The sequence below is a fragment of the Taudactylus pleione genome, unplaced genomic scaffold (assembly GCF_031769625.1).
Source record: "Taudactylus pleione unplaced genomic scaffold, aTauple2 ptg001990l, whole genome shotgun sequence".
In the NCBI taxonomy this organism is placed as follows: Eukaryota; Metazoa; Chordata; class Amphibia; order Anura; family Myobatrachidae; genus Taudactylus; species Taudactylus pleione.
In genome coordinates, this window is record NW_028286386.1 from 1382340 (window position 1) to 1405000 (window position 22661).

Sequence of the window (22661 nt, forward strand, 5' to 3'; positions counted from 1 at the left end):
GGAATGAAGGGAAAAGGATTACCAAAGGTGCAAAGCCCCTATCAAATTTCATGTAGCAATGTAAAAATGTTTATTGTATTGCAAATGCTGCTATGAAAACTGTTGCCTAGGTACAGTGCATTGATTAGACCTGCCTCATGCATTTGCATAAGTGGACATCACTGTTAAAAACAGGAAAAGGATGGTACAACCACAGTGCAACCACATTAAATCCCCATGAACATCATGATTTACTAGTCACGTATTACTCTTCATAGAGGAAACATGTGTCTCACCGTGTTGTGGCCAAAGAATTCGCAGTAGCAGCAGTCGCAGAACTTGCCGTCTCTCTGGTTGGTGGAGGAAGAAGTACATGATGAGCTACGCTCAGAGCTGCTGTCTTCATCTTCCCCCAGACCCTCATCCCCTTCACAGGATTGTATGGCTGAGCAGCTTGAAACATTTGAAAATTTGCGTCCTCTACATGTTGAATCCCTAAGGTATTAAGATAAGCATTAAACATGATCGTTGCCCCGCACCTCCTAGATCCATATTTTAGCGGCTTGAAAATAGAAAAGAAATACAATAACTAAGAAAGGCTACAACACACATCTAGCTATACTAAAGGGTGGTTCTTTTGATAATGCTCAGTCACTTAGTACTAGCTATGACTTAATTAACTACCGACTATAAACTGGCCAAAAATTTATTTAAGGTCAGAAAATGAGACCATAGAAAATGAAAACCAGAGCATTTAAATCTAAATAATTAACTGGCCGTCCTTTCAGTTACCTGGTAGTGGTTCCGGAAGTGTTGCCTCCCTGAAGTGCATTTGTTCCACTGCAGTACCCATTGCAAGGATGGCTACAGGCAGAGAGTGGTGGGGGAGTTTGATGGACTTTCAGGAGAGATTGGCTGGATGCTGCTAAATTACTTCCTCTGTGAGCTCCAGAGGTGTGGCAAACCGTGGCTTTACATGGTGTGGTGTGAGATGGAAGTGTTGTTGGTGAATAAGGAGCTGGGATGTTAGATGTGGAAAGATGCGGAGGGGGAGGACTGTGAGGTGATGTAGACTGCTGTGAGGAGAGCCCTGTTGGACTGTTCGGAGGAGCACTTGGATCTGAATGGTGATGATGCTCCAAAGAATATGCTTCTCCTGAAAGAATACCATTTGGAAAATTTAGTCCTGCAGGTTTATGTAAAAGGGATTATTAGATCATGACAAAACCAGAATACTTTCTACTCACCTGGGGATGAAGGTCTATGGCACATGCTTTTGAACTGTTTGGGAGATTTACAGAAGTTGAGTGAGGTAGAGAGTGTTCCTCCGCTGTTTTCAGATGAACTATATGGACACACCTTTAAGCTGGAGAGCTTGGAAGTCTTGCTGCCATGTTCAGGTGACACTGGAAGCGCGCTGCCTTTCTCACCTGAGGAATAAATGTACTTTGCTCAGTAAGGTTAGACAAAGAGAATGGAAACTAAATCTGCAATTCATCTGCCCATCAGGCAGATATTAACACAGTCTAACTAAATAAGTAAAGGTCCAACTAGTTATATGAAGGGCCACTAAGTGAACATTTAAATTCAAAAAAAGTTTTACAAATAAAATTATAGTAGAGGTTAGAACTGTTTAATGACAAAATAGTCATGCCAATTTACTGCATTTATGAGGGGGCTAGATACTTGCATCAAGATTGTGAGATGTTATAGATATGAATATTGTTTTTCATGTGTTTTTTTTTCCTGAATAAAAAGTACTGTGTAGTATTTGGAATATTGGAGTAACAAAGGGTTCAATTCTGGACTACTTATAATGTGTGTATAATGATGATTTCTTTTTTTTCTTTTTGGTGTTGCACGTTATATGTTAGGGCATGCCAACACCATATAAAATATGTAATGGAGCTAGTCTGAAACTAAACTGCAAAAACGGGAGTTCTCCAATGCTTTGGAGGGTGGTAGATGGAAGGCAGATAATTCCACACTCCAAGAGGAAAGGAACTGATAAGGAGGGGAGGGGGTGAGCGACTTCCCTCCTCCTACCCCCTTCCCCTCCCCAAGAATATTTTCTTCTAAAATAAAGAGCAACTGCAGAGGCTTGAAAAATAGTACCTTGGATCAAAGTACCTTAAATGATTTACAACTCGAGAGAAAACAAATAATAAAATGGTGGTCTACATATCCCCCCTTTGCAAAACACTAAACTTGCACTTACAGCCAGGACTTTGAGACTATCTTGAAATAAAAAGAGCAGCCATAAAATATAGAAACTACCTGTTAAATCTTGTTTCTCGCATCAGGAAAGAGGACTAGCAAAATCTTATACGAGCAGATAAGCCTCTCTCTCTCTAATGAAGCATGCTATTAAAGCCAGGCTCACCAGACCTCGATGACAAACAGGACATTGGTAAAGCAGGACTTGCTCTAGATAAACAAGGACCTGCAACCCCCACCATTTGTTGGTCCATTTATGCTGAAATCAAGAAGTGTCTCCCTATCAGGTCATATCTTTTCAGTAATGGGAGTTATTTCTCCCTTGAGACAGACAGATGATGTATGATCAGTGTATAAGAGACTAGTTTCAGGAAAGTAGAATAAAGTTCTGCAAGGAGTGCATTTACAACTTTAAATATAGTCTCTCTAGTCTATAGCTCACACCTCACATGTATTACTGAATAGTACTGTACGTGTTAAATCAGAAGAGGTGAGATTAACCCTGATGTGTGGACAAAAGAAACACATTCCAATGCACTGTTATACTAGTGCTCCAAGAATATCTTGGCGGTAGACATAACCAGTGAAAACTTAGTCACGTTTATTCCCCCCTTAGTCTGTCTGTAATCTCTGTCCGACTGGCCCATCTCCCTCTCCTTTATCATTGCATGCCTGTTGAAATCTTGTATATAAAAACTGATCATGGGATGATCTAGAAGATGACAGAGCTTTTTGGTACACTTCATTTATTTTTTAATGCTAGAACAAATCTCTCTTGTTTAATGCAGTATAGAGCTCCCCTGTTTGATTATATACAGATATATAGATGGAACGATTATATATTGATTGTTTAACAGTGCCTGCAATGTCCTCCTTGCTGCCAAATCTAAGGACCAGTACTCTATCTCCTTGACCTCTCTGCTGCTTTTGACACTGTGGACCACTCTCTCCTCCTGCAAATCCTTCACTCACTCCGTCGTTGCGATACTTCCCTCTCCTGACTGTCCTCATACTTCTCTGACTGTTCTTGTTCTTTCCCAGTCTCCTTTCATGACCCCACTTCCTCTACAAGTGGGTGTCCCCAAAGGTTCTGTTCTTGGACCTCTTCTATTCTCCCTTTATACATCCTCATTAGAGGAGTTCATCAGCTGTTTTGGCCTCCTATACCATCTCTATGCTTATAGCACTTAGATCTCTCTCTCTCTCTTCTTCCCTGACCTTTCCCCCCCTCTCCTCACTCGTAACTCCAGCTGTCTCTCTGCTACTTCCTCCTGGATGTGCCAGCACGTCCTTAAACTTAACATTAACTTAAACTCCTTAAAGGGCCCCCCATACATTTGCCATCAGTTTCCCCGATGGGACCAGAACAGTCGATCTGGTGGTCGGAAACGCCGATCCATCAGGATATCTGAAATTCTTCAGGTTAAAAAATCCCCGATTTGCTGATCACGTTCAGCAAATCCGGGAAATCAAAGATGTTGGATTTCACCGATGCCCTGACCACGCAGATATATGGGAACCTTTAGACTGAGCTGTTCTTCCCACCCTCCCGAATAACCTCACCTCCCTCATTTTATTATCTATTGACAGCACCATCATCTCCTCTAGCCCACAAGTGCACTGTCTTGAAGTTATTCTTGACTCCTCCCCCTAATTCAAACAACACATTTGGTACCTTTCGCAGTCCTGCCGTTTCCATCTCAACAATATCTCCAGGATCTGACAGGTTTTCACCCTGGAGTCAACCAAGACCCTCATCACTGGTCATCTTCAGACTGGACTACTGTAACCTCCCTACCACAGTTCCAGTGGTAGGGAGCAGCTGCAAAATTTTGTTGATTTAGTTACTAGATTTAAAGTGAAATTAATTTTAAAAAACAAAGCCAAGTGGTAATGCCCTTTAACATTATTGCCGCTTTAAATCTAGCAGCTAAACTGCTGAAATATTGCTGTTGCCCTCGCAGGCTATTTACCCCTACATCTTAAAACAAAAATGTACGGTTGTATCCACTAGAGAAGCTTGATCGCTGGTTCCAAGTAGGCTGCTGTGACTCTTCATAGAAGAAAAGCTGAAGATGGATAGTGCCGAATGGTTGTCCCCAGTCCCTTGATTACAACCAAGATGGTTCGAAATCCCAACATATTAGTGTGTTCCGTACCTTAACCAGATAGACAGACAGACAGACACACACACACACACACACACACACAAATGAGCACACACACACTTGGAGAGCTGCTGAGGCAAGACAGTTTTCAAGCATTCTACCCTTATTCCCCTAGGTGAATGTATGCTCCATTACCCACAGCTGTGGCAGAAACAGAGGTGCAGTGAAGGAGGCCCCGGGTGGAAGTGGGCAATGCTATGCTCCAGGTTACAACTTTTGACACCTTTCACTCTGTGGCATAGAGTTTCCAAGAAGCAAATCCAAATAAATGAGCAAAATTTTATATCATTGTATGGTGCTCTCTTATTAAATGGGCTCTTCCTTTGCATAAAATCACTAATAAATGATGGCCCAGAACATCTTATAAAACTATAGAAATTATGTTGCTGCTGTAAATAATAAACTAGATGTTTAGGGTCCTCCAATCCAGCTTTTCGGAGTTTTAAAAGACCTTTTCTAGCCTGCCTATCTTTAAGCTCACATGTCACAATGACTGCAATGCCAAAATGTTCTTTCCTTCTATATTTTCTGGTTTGTGATTTTTCAATTCTTTCATCTGTGCACCTACTGTGGTATATCCTGTATTAGCTTCCCTTAAGGATTCTGCAACATTTCCAGAGTCTAAAGGCGCACATCCACTAGCAGATATTAATGAGCAGTTGAACGATAATGATATCGTTCAGTCGCTCATTAAACTTGCATGAATAGTGCACTAAAATGTCGGAAACGACCAGCAATGCGCGCTCCCGCTGGTCGTTTCCGACATCAATCGCCCGAACATGCCGGTCAATCTGCCGATAACGACAGATTGGCCATGTGCGGGGATGATGGAGGGTGCCTACACTGAACGATATATCGCTCAGTGCAGGCACTGCACAGTACAATGAACGACGATAACGATATCATAATCGTTCAATCTTTTCATTGTTGCCTAGTTGATGTGTCCCATAACAAATTTTGTTTATGCTCCGTATTTAGGGCCAGATTCAGCTTGGATCGCACAGCTGCATTCGCACGTAGGCGGTCGATGTTTGTGCTCTGCGCATGCATCGCAGTGCGCAAACCGGCCGCTGCGATCAGGAAGCGATCTTGACATGAAGTGACCGTTTGAGGGTGGAGAGGGGGGGTGGTCGAAGGAACGCAGGCGTGCCTGTGCGTTTGAACACCGTACAGGGGCGTGCATAATTAAGCCCGTGTGATTGCATGCAGTGGCAGAGGTCTAGCTGTCGACAGGAAGTTTAGCAGTTTGTGAGGTAGGGTCAACCACATCTGTGCTAATGATTTCGATGTTACCGCTGACTGGCAGATGGGAAGTGGGTGGTTTTATACAGTGATGGGAGTCTTGGTCAAGTGCTGCGGTTGCTGTGTGATTGCATTTATTAGCATATATTCGCAGCTAGCGGGTGCGTGCGAACGCAGCCATGCAATCCAAGCTGAATCAGGCCCTTAGAGCACGGCATGTCCAACTCCATAAAAATGCAAATCAGTGAAGACTCAAATTATTTAATGGATGCATGCAATTCCATACTTCCAATTACCATATTTAAAAATGCAAGTATAGGCCTTTAACAATACGTTTTACAATAAGGGATTTATTATTACTTCCTAGTCTAAAGGACAAATCCACTTTCATAAAAGTGACTTCCATTTCATAAATAAGATGTCCAAATATACACATATGCTAATACAACATGGTACCTGTTAGCTTTGGTTTAGAAGATCCAGCGATGCTTGGCCTCCTGTGGAGTAATATTGTTTAGTTTGATTTCTACGGGTTTAACAGACACTACTATGAAGCTTCGGGACTGTTCACCCTCTCCCACTTCACATGGCATTTTGTGTTAACGTCTCTGCACATTTTAGTTAGCTCTCAGGATCACAAAATTAACATAGTGATGCAACCATGCTGCAGGCAGCTTGGTTAAAATGCTACAGGGAAAACACTGGTAACAGTCTTTGCTGCTATTGGGTGTGTGTTTGCAGTGTGTTGTGAGATTAAGTACATACAACCATGATTACTGTATACAGAACAATGTTATTACTGCAAGTTGCCCATTAGAGACATTTACTGGGAAATTAGCTTAGATAAATTAAAAATCCAATTTTTTATTTAGCAGTCTAGACATTTAATTACATGAAATCTTGCAAAAAAAAGGAGGTGATTAACACAGGCAAACGTATAATCATGCACTTTGAGTAGTAAAAAATACTAACAAGGAACTCAATAAACGGTACCATAAAGTGGATTCTTGAAGGTAGAAATAGTAAAGAGGATTCTTATAGGGCAGTTTAAAATAGTAAATTAAATGAGCTTGTAGCGTTTAGTAATATTCAACAAGTTGTGTTGATATACTACAGTAAAGCCGGGTACACACTGGAGCGATATTGGCCTAACATGTAGTTTCCGGGCGAAAACAAAATGACATATCGACCGGATCGTTCAGTGTGTATGGCCAATCTGTGTGCTCCCGCGGTCATTAGCGATATCTTCCGGTTCAAACGCTTTTGAATGCTGAAATGAAATCATTACCTAAATATTTACCTTATGCCACAATTAAATGCCTGTTCTATTAAATTCACATCTGAACATACGTGTTGTTTGCTAGTTGGCACAAAACCAGTACTATTTACCACCCGTGGCTTGAAAAGTATGTGAATGGGCCCATTAGTAGAATTATAAACCACTACCCTGCTTGCTGAGATTTATATAAGATCTGACACAACGAAAATTGATAGAGCAATTGTCATACATAACTGACAGACCAAAGGAGTTTTAATACGTTATCATAGTGTCACTTTTAAATGTTTTAAGTCAGAGTTTTCCAAACTCCACAAATACACTTCAGGTTTTTAGGAGATCCATGCTTGTGCACAGGTGACTTAATTAGTACCTCAGTCAATTTGATTTGATTAACTGAGCTCAAGCTTGGATATCCTTAAAACATGGACTGTAATGGCTGAGTTTGAGAAACTATTTTACATATTTCACCTAGGAAGAGAGGCGATAATTTAGAATGCATATTGCTAATCATAGATTTTAATATAGAACCCCTATGAGTGCCTTTAATTGGAATACTGTACTTTTGGTTCTTCCTGTCCTTACGTGTTTATACTGCATACCTAATTTATTTACCACATAATACACTCAAAAAAATCTTTCACATTCGCCATCCACCATTTTGTTTGTTCTTACAGCATGTTTATCTTAGACATGTCATTTATATTTTATTATTATTTACAAAATGGAACCTGTATTGAATTTATTAAACTCTGATCACTAGATGGTCACAGCAATAAATATTTAACAGCATTTAATGATAAGTGTCATTTTATAATTGGATGTGCAAGTAGTATACAGCCGCTGCAATCACTAATGTCTTACCTGCAGACCCAGCGCCTAGGTTCCCATTAGAGTGCTGTGAGTTCCAGAGCCCGGACAGTTTGTGAGCAGACAGAAAGGAGCTGGGGTCCCAGTCCCCAGAGTTGCCATGGCAAGAAGAAGAAGAAGAAGACGAGGAAGATGAGGAAGAGGAAGAAGTGGAGGAGGAAGAGGAGGAGGATGAAGAGGACGATGAGGAGTGTGAACCACCACCACAGGACTGGGACTTGCAGGATGTGTGTGACAAGGACACCTGTTAGAAAAGAAGAGTAGATGAGTTAAGTGTATTGTGTCATACTGTGCAGCAGAAGAAAAGGATTTGGAATTAAAGCCGACATAACTTTCCAAAAAAAATATATATATATATTACCCGATTAAATCCACAAAGGATTTTCAAATAACCAACATATAATGGGAGTGATTTCCTAAAGATACCAGAAACTAAAATGTACCTGGCTAAAGTCAATACTATAGTCAGAGTATAAGCCTAATGTACAGTTAACAACACACCTACCATTCATTAACTGTTGGCCTGAACTGTCCTGCAGGCATAAGACTTTATGACACAATATGACGTGACAATTCGAAGCCAATGCGTTAAAAACTGGCATGTTGTCTAGTTTGAGGGATTTTTTCATTTTTGTGCAATAGCCACCTTCATAGTAATAAATGTGTGCCACAGTGAGTGTCCATCAGACTTTGGTACTTTTGATTAAAAACGCTAATTCTGGGCATGGGTTGACTGTGATAACATCGCATTATACCCACCAATAAGTATCAGGGAATCTAATTTGCTCCCAAAAACGCACACACACTCATACGGTAACATTGCCAATCTATTTTTGAATTTGCATCAGCCATCCAAGATCGCAACCATAATGCCCTTGTAGCTACTAAGCCGGTAGTCACAGACCTTGCTGCATAAGATACGACATCCAAAAAGGCCTCACAAAAGTATTCAATAGCTTTTTGCATAATATCTAAGTTTCTTAGAAGATACTGATTTTAGATCTTCTCTTCAATATCTGTATGCAAGGATGCACTCCAGAGTCTTAAGGATCTAGAAACAGAGGCTATCGCTATACCCGAATTTAAAGATACAGCAGTAGAAGTATGTAATTTTTGTTTATGAATTTTCCATTCTTTTATCCATGATATCCTTAAATGCAGCACCATCTCTAAAGGAATGGTATTTCATGTCATTAACTCTGCAATCACAGCATCCACCTTCGGTAGTGTACACCATTTAAGCAGATTTTCATCTCTTATAGGATACATACTTTCAATGCGGGCGGTCAAATGGTTCAAGTTACCCTGTCTCTTGTCAAGGTTCTGCCACTCTTGAATGACAATTTCTTTCATTACCTTGTGAACATGAAAACTTCTACCCCTTTTTACTCTGTATTAAATAGTAAATCCTGCTCATCCCTCTGTTCTGGGACTTTTTTTTTTTTTTTTTATAATTGATGGTTTTATATATATTTTTCAACATGCTTTCATCCAGCTCCATATTAAATGCCCTTACATCCTCACGAATCTCTCCAGACTCCTCACTAGATAAAATCATCACATTCCTCAAAATGATCATATTTAGATGAGACTGTATCATGTTCATAACACTGCACAACAATGAAAAGGTTTCCGATGTGAAAATAGTTACTCCTAATTGATTTCAGCATGCAAAGAATGAATATGACATTTAAAACTCTCAGTTAGCTCTGAGTTCCGAGATATAGTCCATTTATGACGATGTAGGGGTATTCCTAGTGAAGTGGGCAGAATGGAGAGAATCTTACCAGCAATCTGCATTCCACGCAGAGGGGGCGGGGCCTAATGACCCAATTAAGTGAATCAGTTATTTGTCCCCTCCCCTATTCAAATATATGCGATTCACGGGATTACCCACACAAGATAACTGTGGCGCACTGAGTGACAAGCATAGTGAGCGATTCCACCAAGACATTTCAGCAATGGAACAAAGATATCAGGGTAGGTGAATCACTACTGTTGGACAGTGACAAGAGATGCCCCAGAAGAGGAGTACAAGCGACAAGCAAAGAGAAAGCACCCCCATGAATAGGCCACTATATTAGATGGTACTTTCGTATGCTGTATGTTTGTTTCGTATGCTGTATGTTTGTTTCGTTTTGTATTCTTATTTGTGATTGATGGAAAATAAATAACAGTTTTAATTCAATCAAGCAAATATCAGATTATTTTAAAATATCTTTTCACTATGACTATATTACTAATGTACATACAGTATAGTGCAAGTAGTGTAGCTCAAAAAATAGAGCTAGTAAAAACATTCGGAAATCATTTTAGTTTTTCTTGACCTCTAATTAGTAATGTATGACTATTTTTAGAAAGGAAACAAATTAAAAGTATTAAATTTGTTGAACAGTGTAATCAAGACTCGCTTCAGATCTAGACTTTTTAGACATATGCATAGTTAGAACCTCTTCTTTAGATACAGTCCATTAGCTCTTGATACTGGTTAGGCTGCTGAGTGATTACAGGTGTGGGACTCTTCTGAACACAATTTTCACAAAAGGACCATCTTGTGTCCCTGAAAATGGCTGATCACAGGCTGCACACAGACACCTCACCTGCTTTTTCTTAGCCAACTTCTTCTTTGCTCCCATGTTAGGCAAAGGCACGCTAGAAATTAAAACACCCTATTACTAGTCTACTACTCACAACCTGCATACCTATGTACTCACTATGAAGAACTTACCTCAACTGGGCACTATTTGGCTGTTGGGGTGAAGGCTCAGATTCCATATTCAGGCTGCAGACTTAGCAGATAAGTGGCTAGGTAGAAGAGAATACCACTCTCCACCTCCAGTGAGCGGCGCCATTAAAAGCCCTCTGACCTTTAAGACCGGGTCGGGCGCATGCGCAGTGACAACCGCACTGCATTCTGGTCTGCGTGTCATCAGACTTACTGATGCATGCCTGCGCACTCCTGGCAGCTCCATGCTGTGGCGACATTCTTGTTTGTATTTAGCCAGGGAGCTCAGACTGAAAATGCTCCACCAGCTCCAAGGACTTCCCCGAACCGAAGAGCAGGCGTCCCCATCAAACTCCGGTATAATACCGGTTCTCAGCCATCCGCCTTCATGACGACCATCCTGGGGTGCCACCTCGCCTCAGTTTGCGGCACAATGGGCGCACTGGGCAACGTACTATAGAGGTAAGTCCTATTTAGAAATAAAATAACAAACTGCCCTACTCTACATTAATACTGTTAGGAGTCAGGCAGAAAAAGACAAGGAGGAGGAGGGGCTGGAATATATAGAGCAGGGGGGGGGGGGCGGTCCCTGATAAAACTTCCTGTCTATAATAGGGGAACAGGTCCTATATCCCAAGGTGAGGCTGCTATGGAGGATCGAAGAAGAAAGGTAGGTTTTTGGCAATTGACAGACTGATAAAACTTTGTATATTTCTAATTATGTACTATCTATAAAGGCACAATAAGGGTTCTGTAGTGCCATACACAGGCGATAGAACATACAAGAAAATGACGTACACAATTATATCCTGCTAGGTGCTAAAGAGGACTAGTGGAAAAATTGTCCATAACAACCAATCAGCTAATATCTATTATTAATAAAGTACATTCTGTAAACCGGTAGCAAGAAGCTGATAGTTGCTATGGGAAACTTTTCCACCTGTCCTCTTTAGAAGGTGTGATAATTCCGTAAAGGAGACCATAGGAGAGAGTTACCCAATAGCGGAAGCTTACATTCTAAAGGGGATGAGGGCAGATACAAAGAGGTAGATGGAGACCAGGGTTGGGGAATGCAGACGCTGGAGTGTTAGGAGGAGGGGTACACAAGAACGCACACGCGGCATTATAAATGACAACATGAACTATAGTCTCCTTCCGTAAGTTTAATGACTGAATTTTAGTTTTAAAGTATCTATTTTAGAGGCATCAACCAAGTGTAGGAAAGGTGACAGATTTACGACTATCAAAACAAAAAACTTTTTTGATTTACAAATGTATTACTATGGGGTCAATTCAATTACGCACGGCTAATGCTGGGTACATACTGGCCTATATATTGGCTGATCAATTGATCGGCCAATATATCGTGCCCCCGTTGGCCACTGTGTACAGACGATATGTCTGTGAACTATGTCGTTCACAGACATATCGCATTGGCTGTGCTGCACAGCCAATTAACAGATATGTCTGCAGACATATGTGTCCATCAGCAAGTGTGCACGGGCAATCAGCTGATCACCCGTATACAGGGGCGCCGAGAGGGGGGGGAGCCACGAGCGGGTACTAATTACCCGGGTCCGCCACCACTCCCCATCCCTCTTAGGTCACAGCAGCCCAGCACACGCAAGGCTGCATACAAGAATCCACTAGTCTGGGGCGAGATCAGTCCACGAGGGGTCGAGTTAATCTGCCGTTGGCGCTGTTTCTATGCCATTGCAACTCTCCCCTCTCACTCAATAAAAATAGTGTATTTTTTTTTAATGCTTAAAGAAAGGTTTTATTAATTGTATGGTACATATTTGCAATCTGCTATGTGTGTTTGTTTTTTTAGCAAAATTCACGTGTCAGAAATTAGTTAAGGCTGGATACTAGCTCTTGCCCCTTCCACTCATGAACAGAAGAGAAAGCACTGGCACAATTGTATCCATTATGGAAAACATCACTAAAGCCAGAGAAAGCATGATCCAGTATATATTTCTGCAGTCACTAAAATTGTAGTCATTTACCGTGAAAGAAATAAAACTGCTGCAGGAAGGCTTTGAGAACATATTTCGATCTTTCTGTTAAAAGTTATGACAAAGTACAAAGTTCTGTCTACGCTTTTAATAAACCTGCAGCATTTTGTTTTAAGGCAAGCTACTGCACCCCTAAAAACACGCAGGCAATTACAGTTGAGCCAATAATTGATTTTCCATATTACTAACAGATCTTATGACTTTAGCCAGCAGATGGCAGTAGAGTAAATCTAAAACATACTAGAAGATCATATAAGAGGTTAGAAGGTCACAGCTCCATAATAATCAGTAACGAAAAAAAACATGTTTTCAGAAGAGTGGGTACCAGCCTCTGCTGGCCAATTAAAAACAACCTGCAGCGGCTGATCTCTAGCATTCTTTGAACATTAGACAATCTGTTCTTTCCAGAAACATAACTCAAGAGATAAATAAATCTGTATGGTCTCCATTTGAATAATAATTTCCAAAACGTAAATAGATTCTTTTATTTGCCACTGTGGGACACCTATAATTAGTATTCAAACCGAGATGGGTAATCAATATCTTTTTTTTTACTGATTTCTCTTTCCTATTTGCAGGCTTGAACTAATTGCATTAATTACTTGTAGGCTTGAAAATACAAAAACTATGGCCTGTATTCAATTTGAGGCGAAAACTACAGACTTTTCGCCTCCTTCGCCTGTTTTCCAGGCGGAAAAGTATCACGCGCGTGCCCGCTATTCCCCCGTATTCAATTTCAAAGTAGGCGAAATCGGGAACCGGCGAAACTTGGATCCACGAAAAAAACAGGATTATTTCCCGAAAATTCCCAGGACCCCCCTAAAGAGATCCCGACATGGGGGATCACTATGGGTACCCCCGTTTTTGCCTGCAGAAGAAAGTCGGGCTTTTAAATAGCCGCGGCATGTGCATAAGTGCGGCTTTGAAGAAGGTGATGCAGAAGAGCATTTACAAGTTTTTTGGGGAAAAATAACTATGCCCATCAAATCTGGGGTTCTTGAAAATGGGTGCAAGCATATTTTAAGTCCCTTAAATGATTTTTAAAAATCCTGCAAAAATGCACCTGCCGCTACTCCCGCAATGAAGAAAACACCCACCGCATATAAGGGAACCCCTCTGGACTCCATTCCGCTAATTTAGAAGTGTGATCCCTCTATTTTTTTAAAAACCCAAAATTAAAATAATTTTTTTGGGGGTGTCCCCATTTTTTTTTACTTTTTTTTTTTTAACACAGATTATTTTTAGGGACCATTCACAGGGGTGCAGGCTATTTTTTTTTTTTTTTTAAGCCTGCTCCCCTAAACCCCAATTCTGCACTTTTTTCGCCTGCTAAAGGAAAGCGAAAAATTATCCCGTTTTTTTTACATTGACTTTTCGCAAGAGTTGCCGACTTGTAGCTCCCTCCTTCCAGGAGGGAGCTGTCGGGCATCCTCAGCAGGGGGGAGTGTCCCATCAGAAGGGGGCGTGACCCGGACTATGACTAGTCAATGGGGGCGGGGCATGGGCGTGACAACGCGATCGCGTCATCGCGGCCCTGCCCCCTCTTCACAATGCCAAGATAAATGGCAGTGTGAAGCAGGGGGCGGGGCCATGATGACGCGAATCGCGTCATCGGGCCCCCCGCTGACGGGGATAATACTGTATTTGCGGGGGAAGCGGCGGCGAGCCAGATGGATCGCCGGGGACCGGGAGACCCATCTACCTTTCCGGGGGGCCGGGAGCGGCACCCGATTTTCGGGAGGCTCCTGACCAAATCGGGAGGGTAGGTAAGTATGCTTTTCGCACTGGCGAAAAGTCAGTGAAATTGAATATGGGGATAATGGAAATAGGAGAAAATGTCTTTCGCCCCATATTGAATATGGCCCTATATCTCTATGAAGCTATAAAATAATTTCCAAGCAGACAAAATAAGAATGCAATAACTGGCTGCAAGATGAAAGAGAGGCATTATAAACGGTGCATATTATCAGAATTGATGGGAAACACCACAAGTTACTGAAACAATACTTCAAAAAGTTAGTTATGAATTTAAAAAGGCCAAGATCTAGAATCTATAATTAATATTAGCTGTAAAAGGATGTGATATTTGTGACTCTTTGTATGTACTGATATATATTATTCACATGCATACCATAGCAGAGATCCTATGTTTGTCTTACAGTCATATACATGGTACGGTATCCGGCCAGGATCCCGGCACTTCAAATACCAGCGCAGGCATACAGGCACCTGTCAGAATCCCGGCACTGGCATGCCGAAGTAGCGGGTTTAGAGGAAGGGTTAGGGGAATGTTTAGGGTATGGCACTTGGGGAGAATGGTTAGGTTTAGGCACCGGGGAGGGAGGGTCAGGTGTAGAAAGAGGTGGAGGGTTAGGATACCTACCGACAGGTGTCTGTATCCTAACCCTGGGGGCGGGGCTAGGAGCCAGATCTATAAAAAAAAATAAAAAATACAGCTGAGCCAAGCAGGCAGAGGGCTGAGAACGACAGAGAAACACTGTCACTGCTGCTGTGTCACAGCCAACACTGGGACCTGCTCTCGTATCCATGGGCAGGCACTTAAAGCAAAAAATGTGGGTCATGAGGGACAATCGGAAGGTAGATTTGTGATAGGTGAAGGAAGGGAGGATGTAGGATAATTAAAGAGGAATTGGATAAACAGGAAAACAAACCTCTTACAGCACCAGCAGAGAAATTACTTTCCATCTTTGCTGGTGTAAACTTTGGTAGCTGTCTGTGTGTGTGTCTGTGAGTGACTGCTGCAGGGCCAGGGCAGCACACTGATTGGCTCTCTCAGACATTGAGAGCCAATCAGTGCTAGCAGCAGCCTAGAGAGAGGGGAGGGAGGGGCTGAGGATCACGTCTGAGGCAGTGAGAGACAGCCTCCAACGATCCCAGCAGCATGAACCATTGATATTTTCAGATGCAGAGACACCGCACACAGCAGCCAGGGGAGGCATAGCTTTTAGGATTTAAAGAAAAGAGGCCACCATCTGAACAAATCGAATGATTGCCATTTGATGGCGGCAAACATCGGAATACTGCCATAGAATGGTAAGAACACTAACATCGTAATAAAAACATTGATGGTCGGCAAACATCGACTATCGATGTCCATCCCTAAATCAGGGAAGGGAGAGTGTATGACAGGAGCCATGGTGTATGCTGTAGAGTGCTGTGACTGAGGGCACAGAGAGCAGGGATCAGCAGCTCATCGGGGTAACAGTGGCTTTGAGAAGGAGACTCCTTCCATGTTAGGCAGCAGGACAAGAGAATCTGACAGGACACAGATCTATTAAAGCTGCTGCAGCCAAGGGAGAGGAGAGAGTGTAACATGCTGCAAGGACAAATGCATTTATAAAGTTTGTGCACCAACGAAAGGCTGTACAGTGAATTCGGAGTACTCCCAGGGACATGGTGCTCAATATTGATTCTATAGTTGAACAGTCAGAGATTCTGCCAACTATAACTTGTGATATTCACAATAGAGGGAGCAGGTTGGCATTCATATGTTTAGTCTGAGGTTTTATTAGGAGTATGCAGTATGTATAGCGGGAACCTAAGCTTAATAATGTGATACCCTGTATGTGTACCTTGCGCATTGCGACAATATTCCTTGTTCTAATGTTCATTTAGAATTGTCCTAGTGGAGAGGTGATCCAGAGTAATAAACTCTCCATTTCTTTACATTGGTCTGGTTTTCGCGTTGGTTTCTGGTGGCTCCCCTGTCACTTTGTCGTGGTAGGAGGAGTCTAGAAGAGGACGGCCCTGATCCATCTGGCGATACAGTCACAAGCAGGTACGATCCACACACTGACATCCCACCAAATTGGGGGTGATATATATATATATATTTATATATATATACACACACACACACACACACACACACACAGGTTGAGTCTCCCATATCCAAAATGCTTGGGACCAGGGGTATTTTGGATATCGGAATATTCCGTATTTTGGAATAATTGCATATCATAATGAAATATCTTGGGAATGGGACCCCAATATAAATACAGAATGCATATATGTGTTATATGCACCTTATACACATAGCCTGCAGCTCATTTTATACAATATTTTCAATAATTTTGTGGCTCAAGCAAAGTTTGTGTACATACATGAAATAAATTTATGTTTCATTTACACCCTATACACACACAGCCTGAAGGTAATTTTATACCATATTTTAAATAATTTGTGCTTTAGACAAAGTTTGTGTATATTGAACCATCAAAAATCAAAGGTTTTATTATCTCAGTCATGCCAAAATTATTCCGTATTTCGGAATATTTGGATATGGGAGACTCAACCTGTATGTGTGTGTGTATATATATATATATATATATATATATATATATATATACACACATATATATACATATATATATATATATATACACATATACACACACAGTGATCACTGTGAGCCCAAAAAAATTGTGGGTCCCCGGGACCCCTCACTTTACTAAATTGGGGTCCTACCTGACCTTTTCTGGGTCCCATCGGAATGAAAGTCTTATGAAAATCTAACAACTTAAACAGAAAAATGTAATGAATGCTAAACAGTTTTGTAAAGCATTAGTTAGCTAAAACATTTTGTTAATCTTTATTGCACAATGAGACATTTTTCCATAATAGACTCAGGTGCTGGTAATCTACATTAGAGCTGCCAGTGTTAGCCAACTAAAGTTTTAAGGGCCCATTTATCGGAGGTTTACTTCAAATAATATGAGATATGGTAAGAACTTACCTTTGTGATCTCTATTTATACGAAGTCAATAGGGTTCCACAGGATACCTTGGGGTATAGGTGATGACGTCAGTCATCGGGCACCATAGAGTTAAGTTTTCAGCCTCCCAGGATGCACTAGGGTCCCCCTCCTATACCCCGCCCCCAAGCCAAGGCATCTCAGTTACGTACCAAGCCATAGGCCGGAGGAGGAGAAGGAAGAGAGAGAAAAAAAGATCTGGACACACACAAGAATCACATTCTCAGCGGAGGGAGACGGAAAAACCGGTGACCAGAGTAAAGCCCATCTGCAGCACAGGTGCGACAGGGCGGAAGTCCTGTGGAACCCTATGGACTTCATAGAAATAGAGATAACAAAGTTAAGTTCTTACCATATCTCATATTTTCTACATCAGGGTCCATAGGGTATCCACAGGATACCTTGGAGATGTCCCAAAGCAGTGTCCTTCAAGGGTGGGGACGCTCCTGTGCTGAAAGGAGAATCCGCCGCCCGAAGGAAGCATCCTGAGAGGCAAAGGTGTCAAACGCATAATACCTCACAAAGGTATGGACAGAGGACCACGTGGCAGCCTTGCAGATCTGGACTGCAGAGGCACCACGTCGAGCTGCCCACGAATGAGCCCTCACAGAGGATGGAACCGGCAGGCCTTCATGAAGATAAGCTTCTGAAATTGCCATACGAATCCAACCTGCCAAAGTTTGCTTTGAAGCAGGCTAACCCTTTTTACGGAAGCCATAGAGGACAAACAAGGTGTCCGACTTCCTAAACAAAGAAGTGCGGTCAACATAAATCCTTAAGGCCCACACAACGTCCAAAGTGGCCTCACCCACTGAAAGATCAGGTGAGCTAAAAGCCGGCACAACGATTTCCTCGTTGATAAGGAAACGTGAAACAACTTTGGGAAGAAAGTCAGGACGAGTGCGCAGCACTGCCCTGTTCCCATGAAAAATCAGGAAAGGGGGTCTACAGGAGAGAGCCCCTGAGTCAGAAACACGTCTGGCCGAAGCAATGGCCAGAAGGAAAATTGTTTTAGCTGTCAGTCATTTAAAGTCCACTGAGCCCAGTGCTTCAAACGGCGGTCCCTGGAGAGCCCTCAGGACCACAGTTAAATCCCAAGGCGCCACCGGTGGAACAAAGGGCGGCTGAATTCGAAGAACATCTTGCATAAAGGTGCGCACATCAGGGATTGCAGCAATCCTACGATGGAACCAGACGGACAGGGCAGACACCTGCACCTTCAGAGAAGCAAGGCGAAGCCCATGGTCTAGTCCCGCTTGCAGGAAAGCTAACACTCTAGACAGACGGAACTCCCGAGGGGCATAACCTCTCGGTCGACACCACTGGAAGAATGTATGCCACACACGATGGTATATCCTTGCAGAAGATGGCTTCCAAGCTCTTGGCATAGTTCGTACTACAGAACTGGAAAACCCCCTGGACCTTAACATGGCCGTCTCAACAGCCACGCTGTCAAAGACAGCCGAGTCAGGTCAGGGTGAAGACAAGGACCCTGTGACAGTAGGTCCAGTCGTAGCGGCAACCGCAGAGGAATGTCCACGGACAGACCCTGAAGGTCTGAGAACCAGTGCCGCCTGGGCCACGCGGGAGCTATCAACAGGAGCGTCCCTCCTTCCTGTTTGAATTTCCGGATTACCCGTGGAAGAAGGGAAAACGGAGGAAAGAGAAAAGCAAACCAGAACGTCCACTGGACGGACAGGGCATCCACCAGAGACTCCTTTTCGTCTCTTGTTCGAGACCCGTACACCGGCAACTTGTTGTTGTGCCGTGACGCCATGTGGTAGATCTCTGGAAGATCCCACCTGTCCACCAGAAGTTGAAAGACGTCCTGGTGCAGAGACCACTCTTCCGGATGAACGTCCTGGCGACTGTAAAGTCCGCCTCCCAGTTGAGGACTCCCGGGATGAATACTGCCGATATGGCCGGGAGATTGCGCTCTGCCCAGACCAGGATGCGGGACACCTCTTCGAGTGCCGCCCGACTTCGGGTTCCTCCTTGCCGATTTATGTAGGCCACGGTGGTGGCGTTGTCCGACTGGACCTGCACGGGGTGACCTTGGAGAACCCGATGTACCTGCAGGAGAGCATTGAAAACCGCGCGGAGTTCCAAGATGTTTATTGGAAGCTCCTTTTCCGCCTGAGTCCATCTGCCCTGGAACAAGTGTGGACCCGTGACTGCTCCCCAGCCCCGAAGGCTGGCGTCCGTTGTCAACAATGACCCAGTTCGCCACCCAAAATGGACAACCCCTGTTGAGATGGGTCGTCTGCAACCACCATGCTAGGGACAGGCGAACCTCCGGAGTGAGCACCATCGTCTGGGACTTTAGACTCTGAGGCAGTCCATTCCATTTGGACAGGATCAATTGCTGCAAAGGTCTGGAGTGAAACTGGGCATATTCCACCATGTCGAATACTGACACCATGGAGCCCAGTAACCTCATCGCCAAGTGTAGACACACGGCGACTCTGCAGACAACTGCGCACCATCAACTGCAAAGCAGAGATCTTTTCACCCGTCACAAAGATCCTTTGCTGTCTGGAGTCCAATAAGGCTCCGAGGTGCAGAATCCTCTGAGACGGGATCAGGGCGGACTTTTGCCAGTTTATTAACCAGCCGTGCCATTGCAGTACCGCAATCATCAGATCCAAGTGGCGTAGAAGGGGCTCTGGAGATCCTGCTACCAACAGAAGGTCGTCTAGGTACGGCAAAATGCGGACTCCCTGCAGCCGCAGGAAAGCCGCCATGACCGCCATAACCTTAGTGAACACTCGTGGTGCTGTCGCCAGGCCAAAAGGTAACGCCCGGAACTGAAAGTGATCGTTGCGGATTGCAAACCTGAGGAACTGTTGATGGCGTAAAAGAATAGGGACATGCAGGTAAGCGTCCTGTATGTCCAACGACACCATGTAATCCCCAGGTTCCAACGCCAGAATGATGGACCGTATGGTCTCCATCCGAAACCGCGGCACCCGCAAGGACTTGAGGTTGAGAATCGGACAGTACGACCCATTGGGTTTCTGCACCAAAATAGATTGGAATAGAAACCTTGGCCCCTCTGGGAGAATGGAACAGGCACTATAACTCCAGCCTGGAGCATAGTGTGCAAAGCCTTCCGCAGTTCCATGGCTTTGTTCCGGTCTAAGGGAAGACCAGTGGTGAAGAATCGGGATGGGGGCCTGTGCCGAAAGGAGAGGGCATACCCGTGAGAAACCACCTCGTGAACCCAATTGTCTGTCGTCGTTACCGACCAAGACTGGGCGAACTGCAGCAGGGGGCCTCCCACTTTGGGATCCCCCAAAGGGAGGCCCAGACCGTCAGGCCGCAGGTTTGTCATCAGACGTAGGGTCCGGACGTCTGGTACTCCAGGCCTGTTTCCTGGGCTTGGCCGATTTCTTGGGGCCAGCCTGTCGGGGAAAAGACTGTGCTTTAGGCCTACACTGGGCCCTGTAAGGCCGTAAGGACGATGTACCCGAACTGGAAGGGACCGCAGCAGACGGAAGACATGCAGACTTGGCTGCCGCCAGAGTGGCCACAATTTTGTCCAGATCCGGACCAAATAGGACTTCTCCATTAAAAGGCAAAGCTTCCAAGCCCTTTTTGGAATCCGCTTCTGCCTTCCAGGATCGCAACCATAAGGTGCGACGAGCAGGAACAGCTGCTGAAGAAATCCAAGATGTGACTGTACTGATATCCAAGGCCGCTTCATTGATGTAAGTGGCCGAATCCTGGAGATTGCCTACCAACTCGGCCTGTTCAGCCGAACAGTCGGAATCCAAAGACGCCTCCAAACTATCAGCCCAGCGCTCCATAGCTCTGGCTACCCAACATACGGACATAGCCGGTCTGGATGCCCCCCCCCCCCCCCCCCCCCCGCGAGGGAATAAATGGACTTTAGGCAGATCTCCACCTTACGGTCCGTAGCATCCTTCAAGGAGGACATGGAGGGCATTGGCAATGTGGCACTTCGGACTAGGCATGTCACATGAGAATCCACCTGTGGAGGGGATTCCCACTTAGAAAAATAATTGTCCGCAAACGGGTAAGCCACTGCTAAGCGTCTGAGGCTGATATCGTTTACCAGGGTGTTTCCATGCCTCCTCTAAATGGTCTACTAACTGACTCGAAAGAGGAAACACTGTGGCGTCACCCTTAATATCCTTAAAAAAAGGCATATTTGGACTTGGACACCGGAGGATCGTCATCCTCAATAACTAAAGCTGTGCTGACTGCCCGAATAAGGCCAGGAATATAAACCTTGGACTTAGCGTCCAACTCGTTAGTATGGAGAGGTTCTTGGTCAGATAGATCCAGAATCTCCCCATCATCGGTCATCACATCGTCATCCTCATAAGGAGCGGACAGAGACGCCACCGGCCGCTTATGTGGCTGCAACACAGCCTCCCCTTGTAACACGTCCGACAAATGCTGTACCGAATTTGTCAGTGAATTAACCCATGCAGGTTCCTGAGAGACCTGGGGAGGAGAAATAGGGAGACTATGGGGTACCATCAGTTGTCTCGGGAAACCCTGCATGGGTGACGACACCACTGACTGCTGGGACAATCCCATCTGTGAAAACGCAGGTGGCGGAACTAACTGGCCCACTAGGGTTGTAAGCGCTTTGGCGAAACAAGCCCAGGGCGGTTCCTGTCCCGGAGCCGTGACAGTAATTGGCCGCGCCAATAAATAACACTGCCCCTCCGCGTTACCCTCTCCCTCCGCTATTGGTACATTGCTCTTATTACACATAAGCTGGAGAGGAAATTCACTCTCAGACATGATGGTAAGTATGTGACCCCTCTCACTAATACTCGTTAGTATAGTGGGAGAACCACCCTGCAATCACCGCAGCGCAAGGGCTTTAGCAGAAGAAAAGCAGGGACAGTGAAATGGCTGACAGTAGAAAGTGAAAGTACAGGCAACAGACGCTATCAGAAGTCACATACAATGCAAGAAATTAATCCCTGCACTATCAGCGCTGTGCCTCAACTACACAGACAGAGCCTGGTAGGACACAGCGCTGCATACACAGACCGGTTTCAACGGAGGAGAGGTATGCCGGGGGACCCAGACCACGATGCCACCGATCAGCAGCTTCCAGCAGCGTTCACCATGCTTCTTGAAAGATGGCCACCGAGGAGCAGAGAGGAGGCCGGCCTGGGGGAGGAGCGCTGCCACAGGGCCAATCGGGACCCCGCTGCTTACCTGCTGCCCCCTTGAATCTGGCCATGGTCCAAAACATCTGGGGTCACCGCTAGCTGTGACCCCAGATGCTTACCAGCATCCCCGGATCAGTACCGGCGTTCTGGTACCGGCGGGGTGTAGGGAAGACAGCATGGACGTCAGTAGTGACTGTCCATGCTGTACTTCCAGATGTGCAGCCACAGCTGCTGCG

At 44.3% G+C, this 22661-nt stretch overlaps 1 protein-coding gene across 1 annotated transcript in view; it reads right to left on the reverse strand.

Annotated features, from left to right (window-relative positions):
• Positions 1-22661, reverse strand: part of FAM193B (family with sequence similarity 193 member B) — a 69804-nt gene that overhangs the window by 21138 nt on the left and 26005 nt on the right. Inside the window, exons 3-6 of the mRNA XM_088465442.1 lie at positions 7747-7996; positions 1227-1409; positions 772-1135; positions 276-474 (exon numbers count right to left, since the gene is read on the reverse strand). Of these exons, the coding sequence (XP_088321568.1) occupies positions 276-474; positions 772-1135; positions 1227-1409; positions 7747-7996 (996 nt within the window). The remainder of the gene's footprint in view (positions 1-275; positions 475-771; positions 1136-1226; positions 1410-7746; positions 7997-22661) is intronic.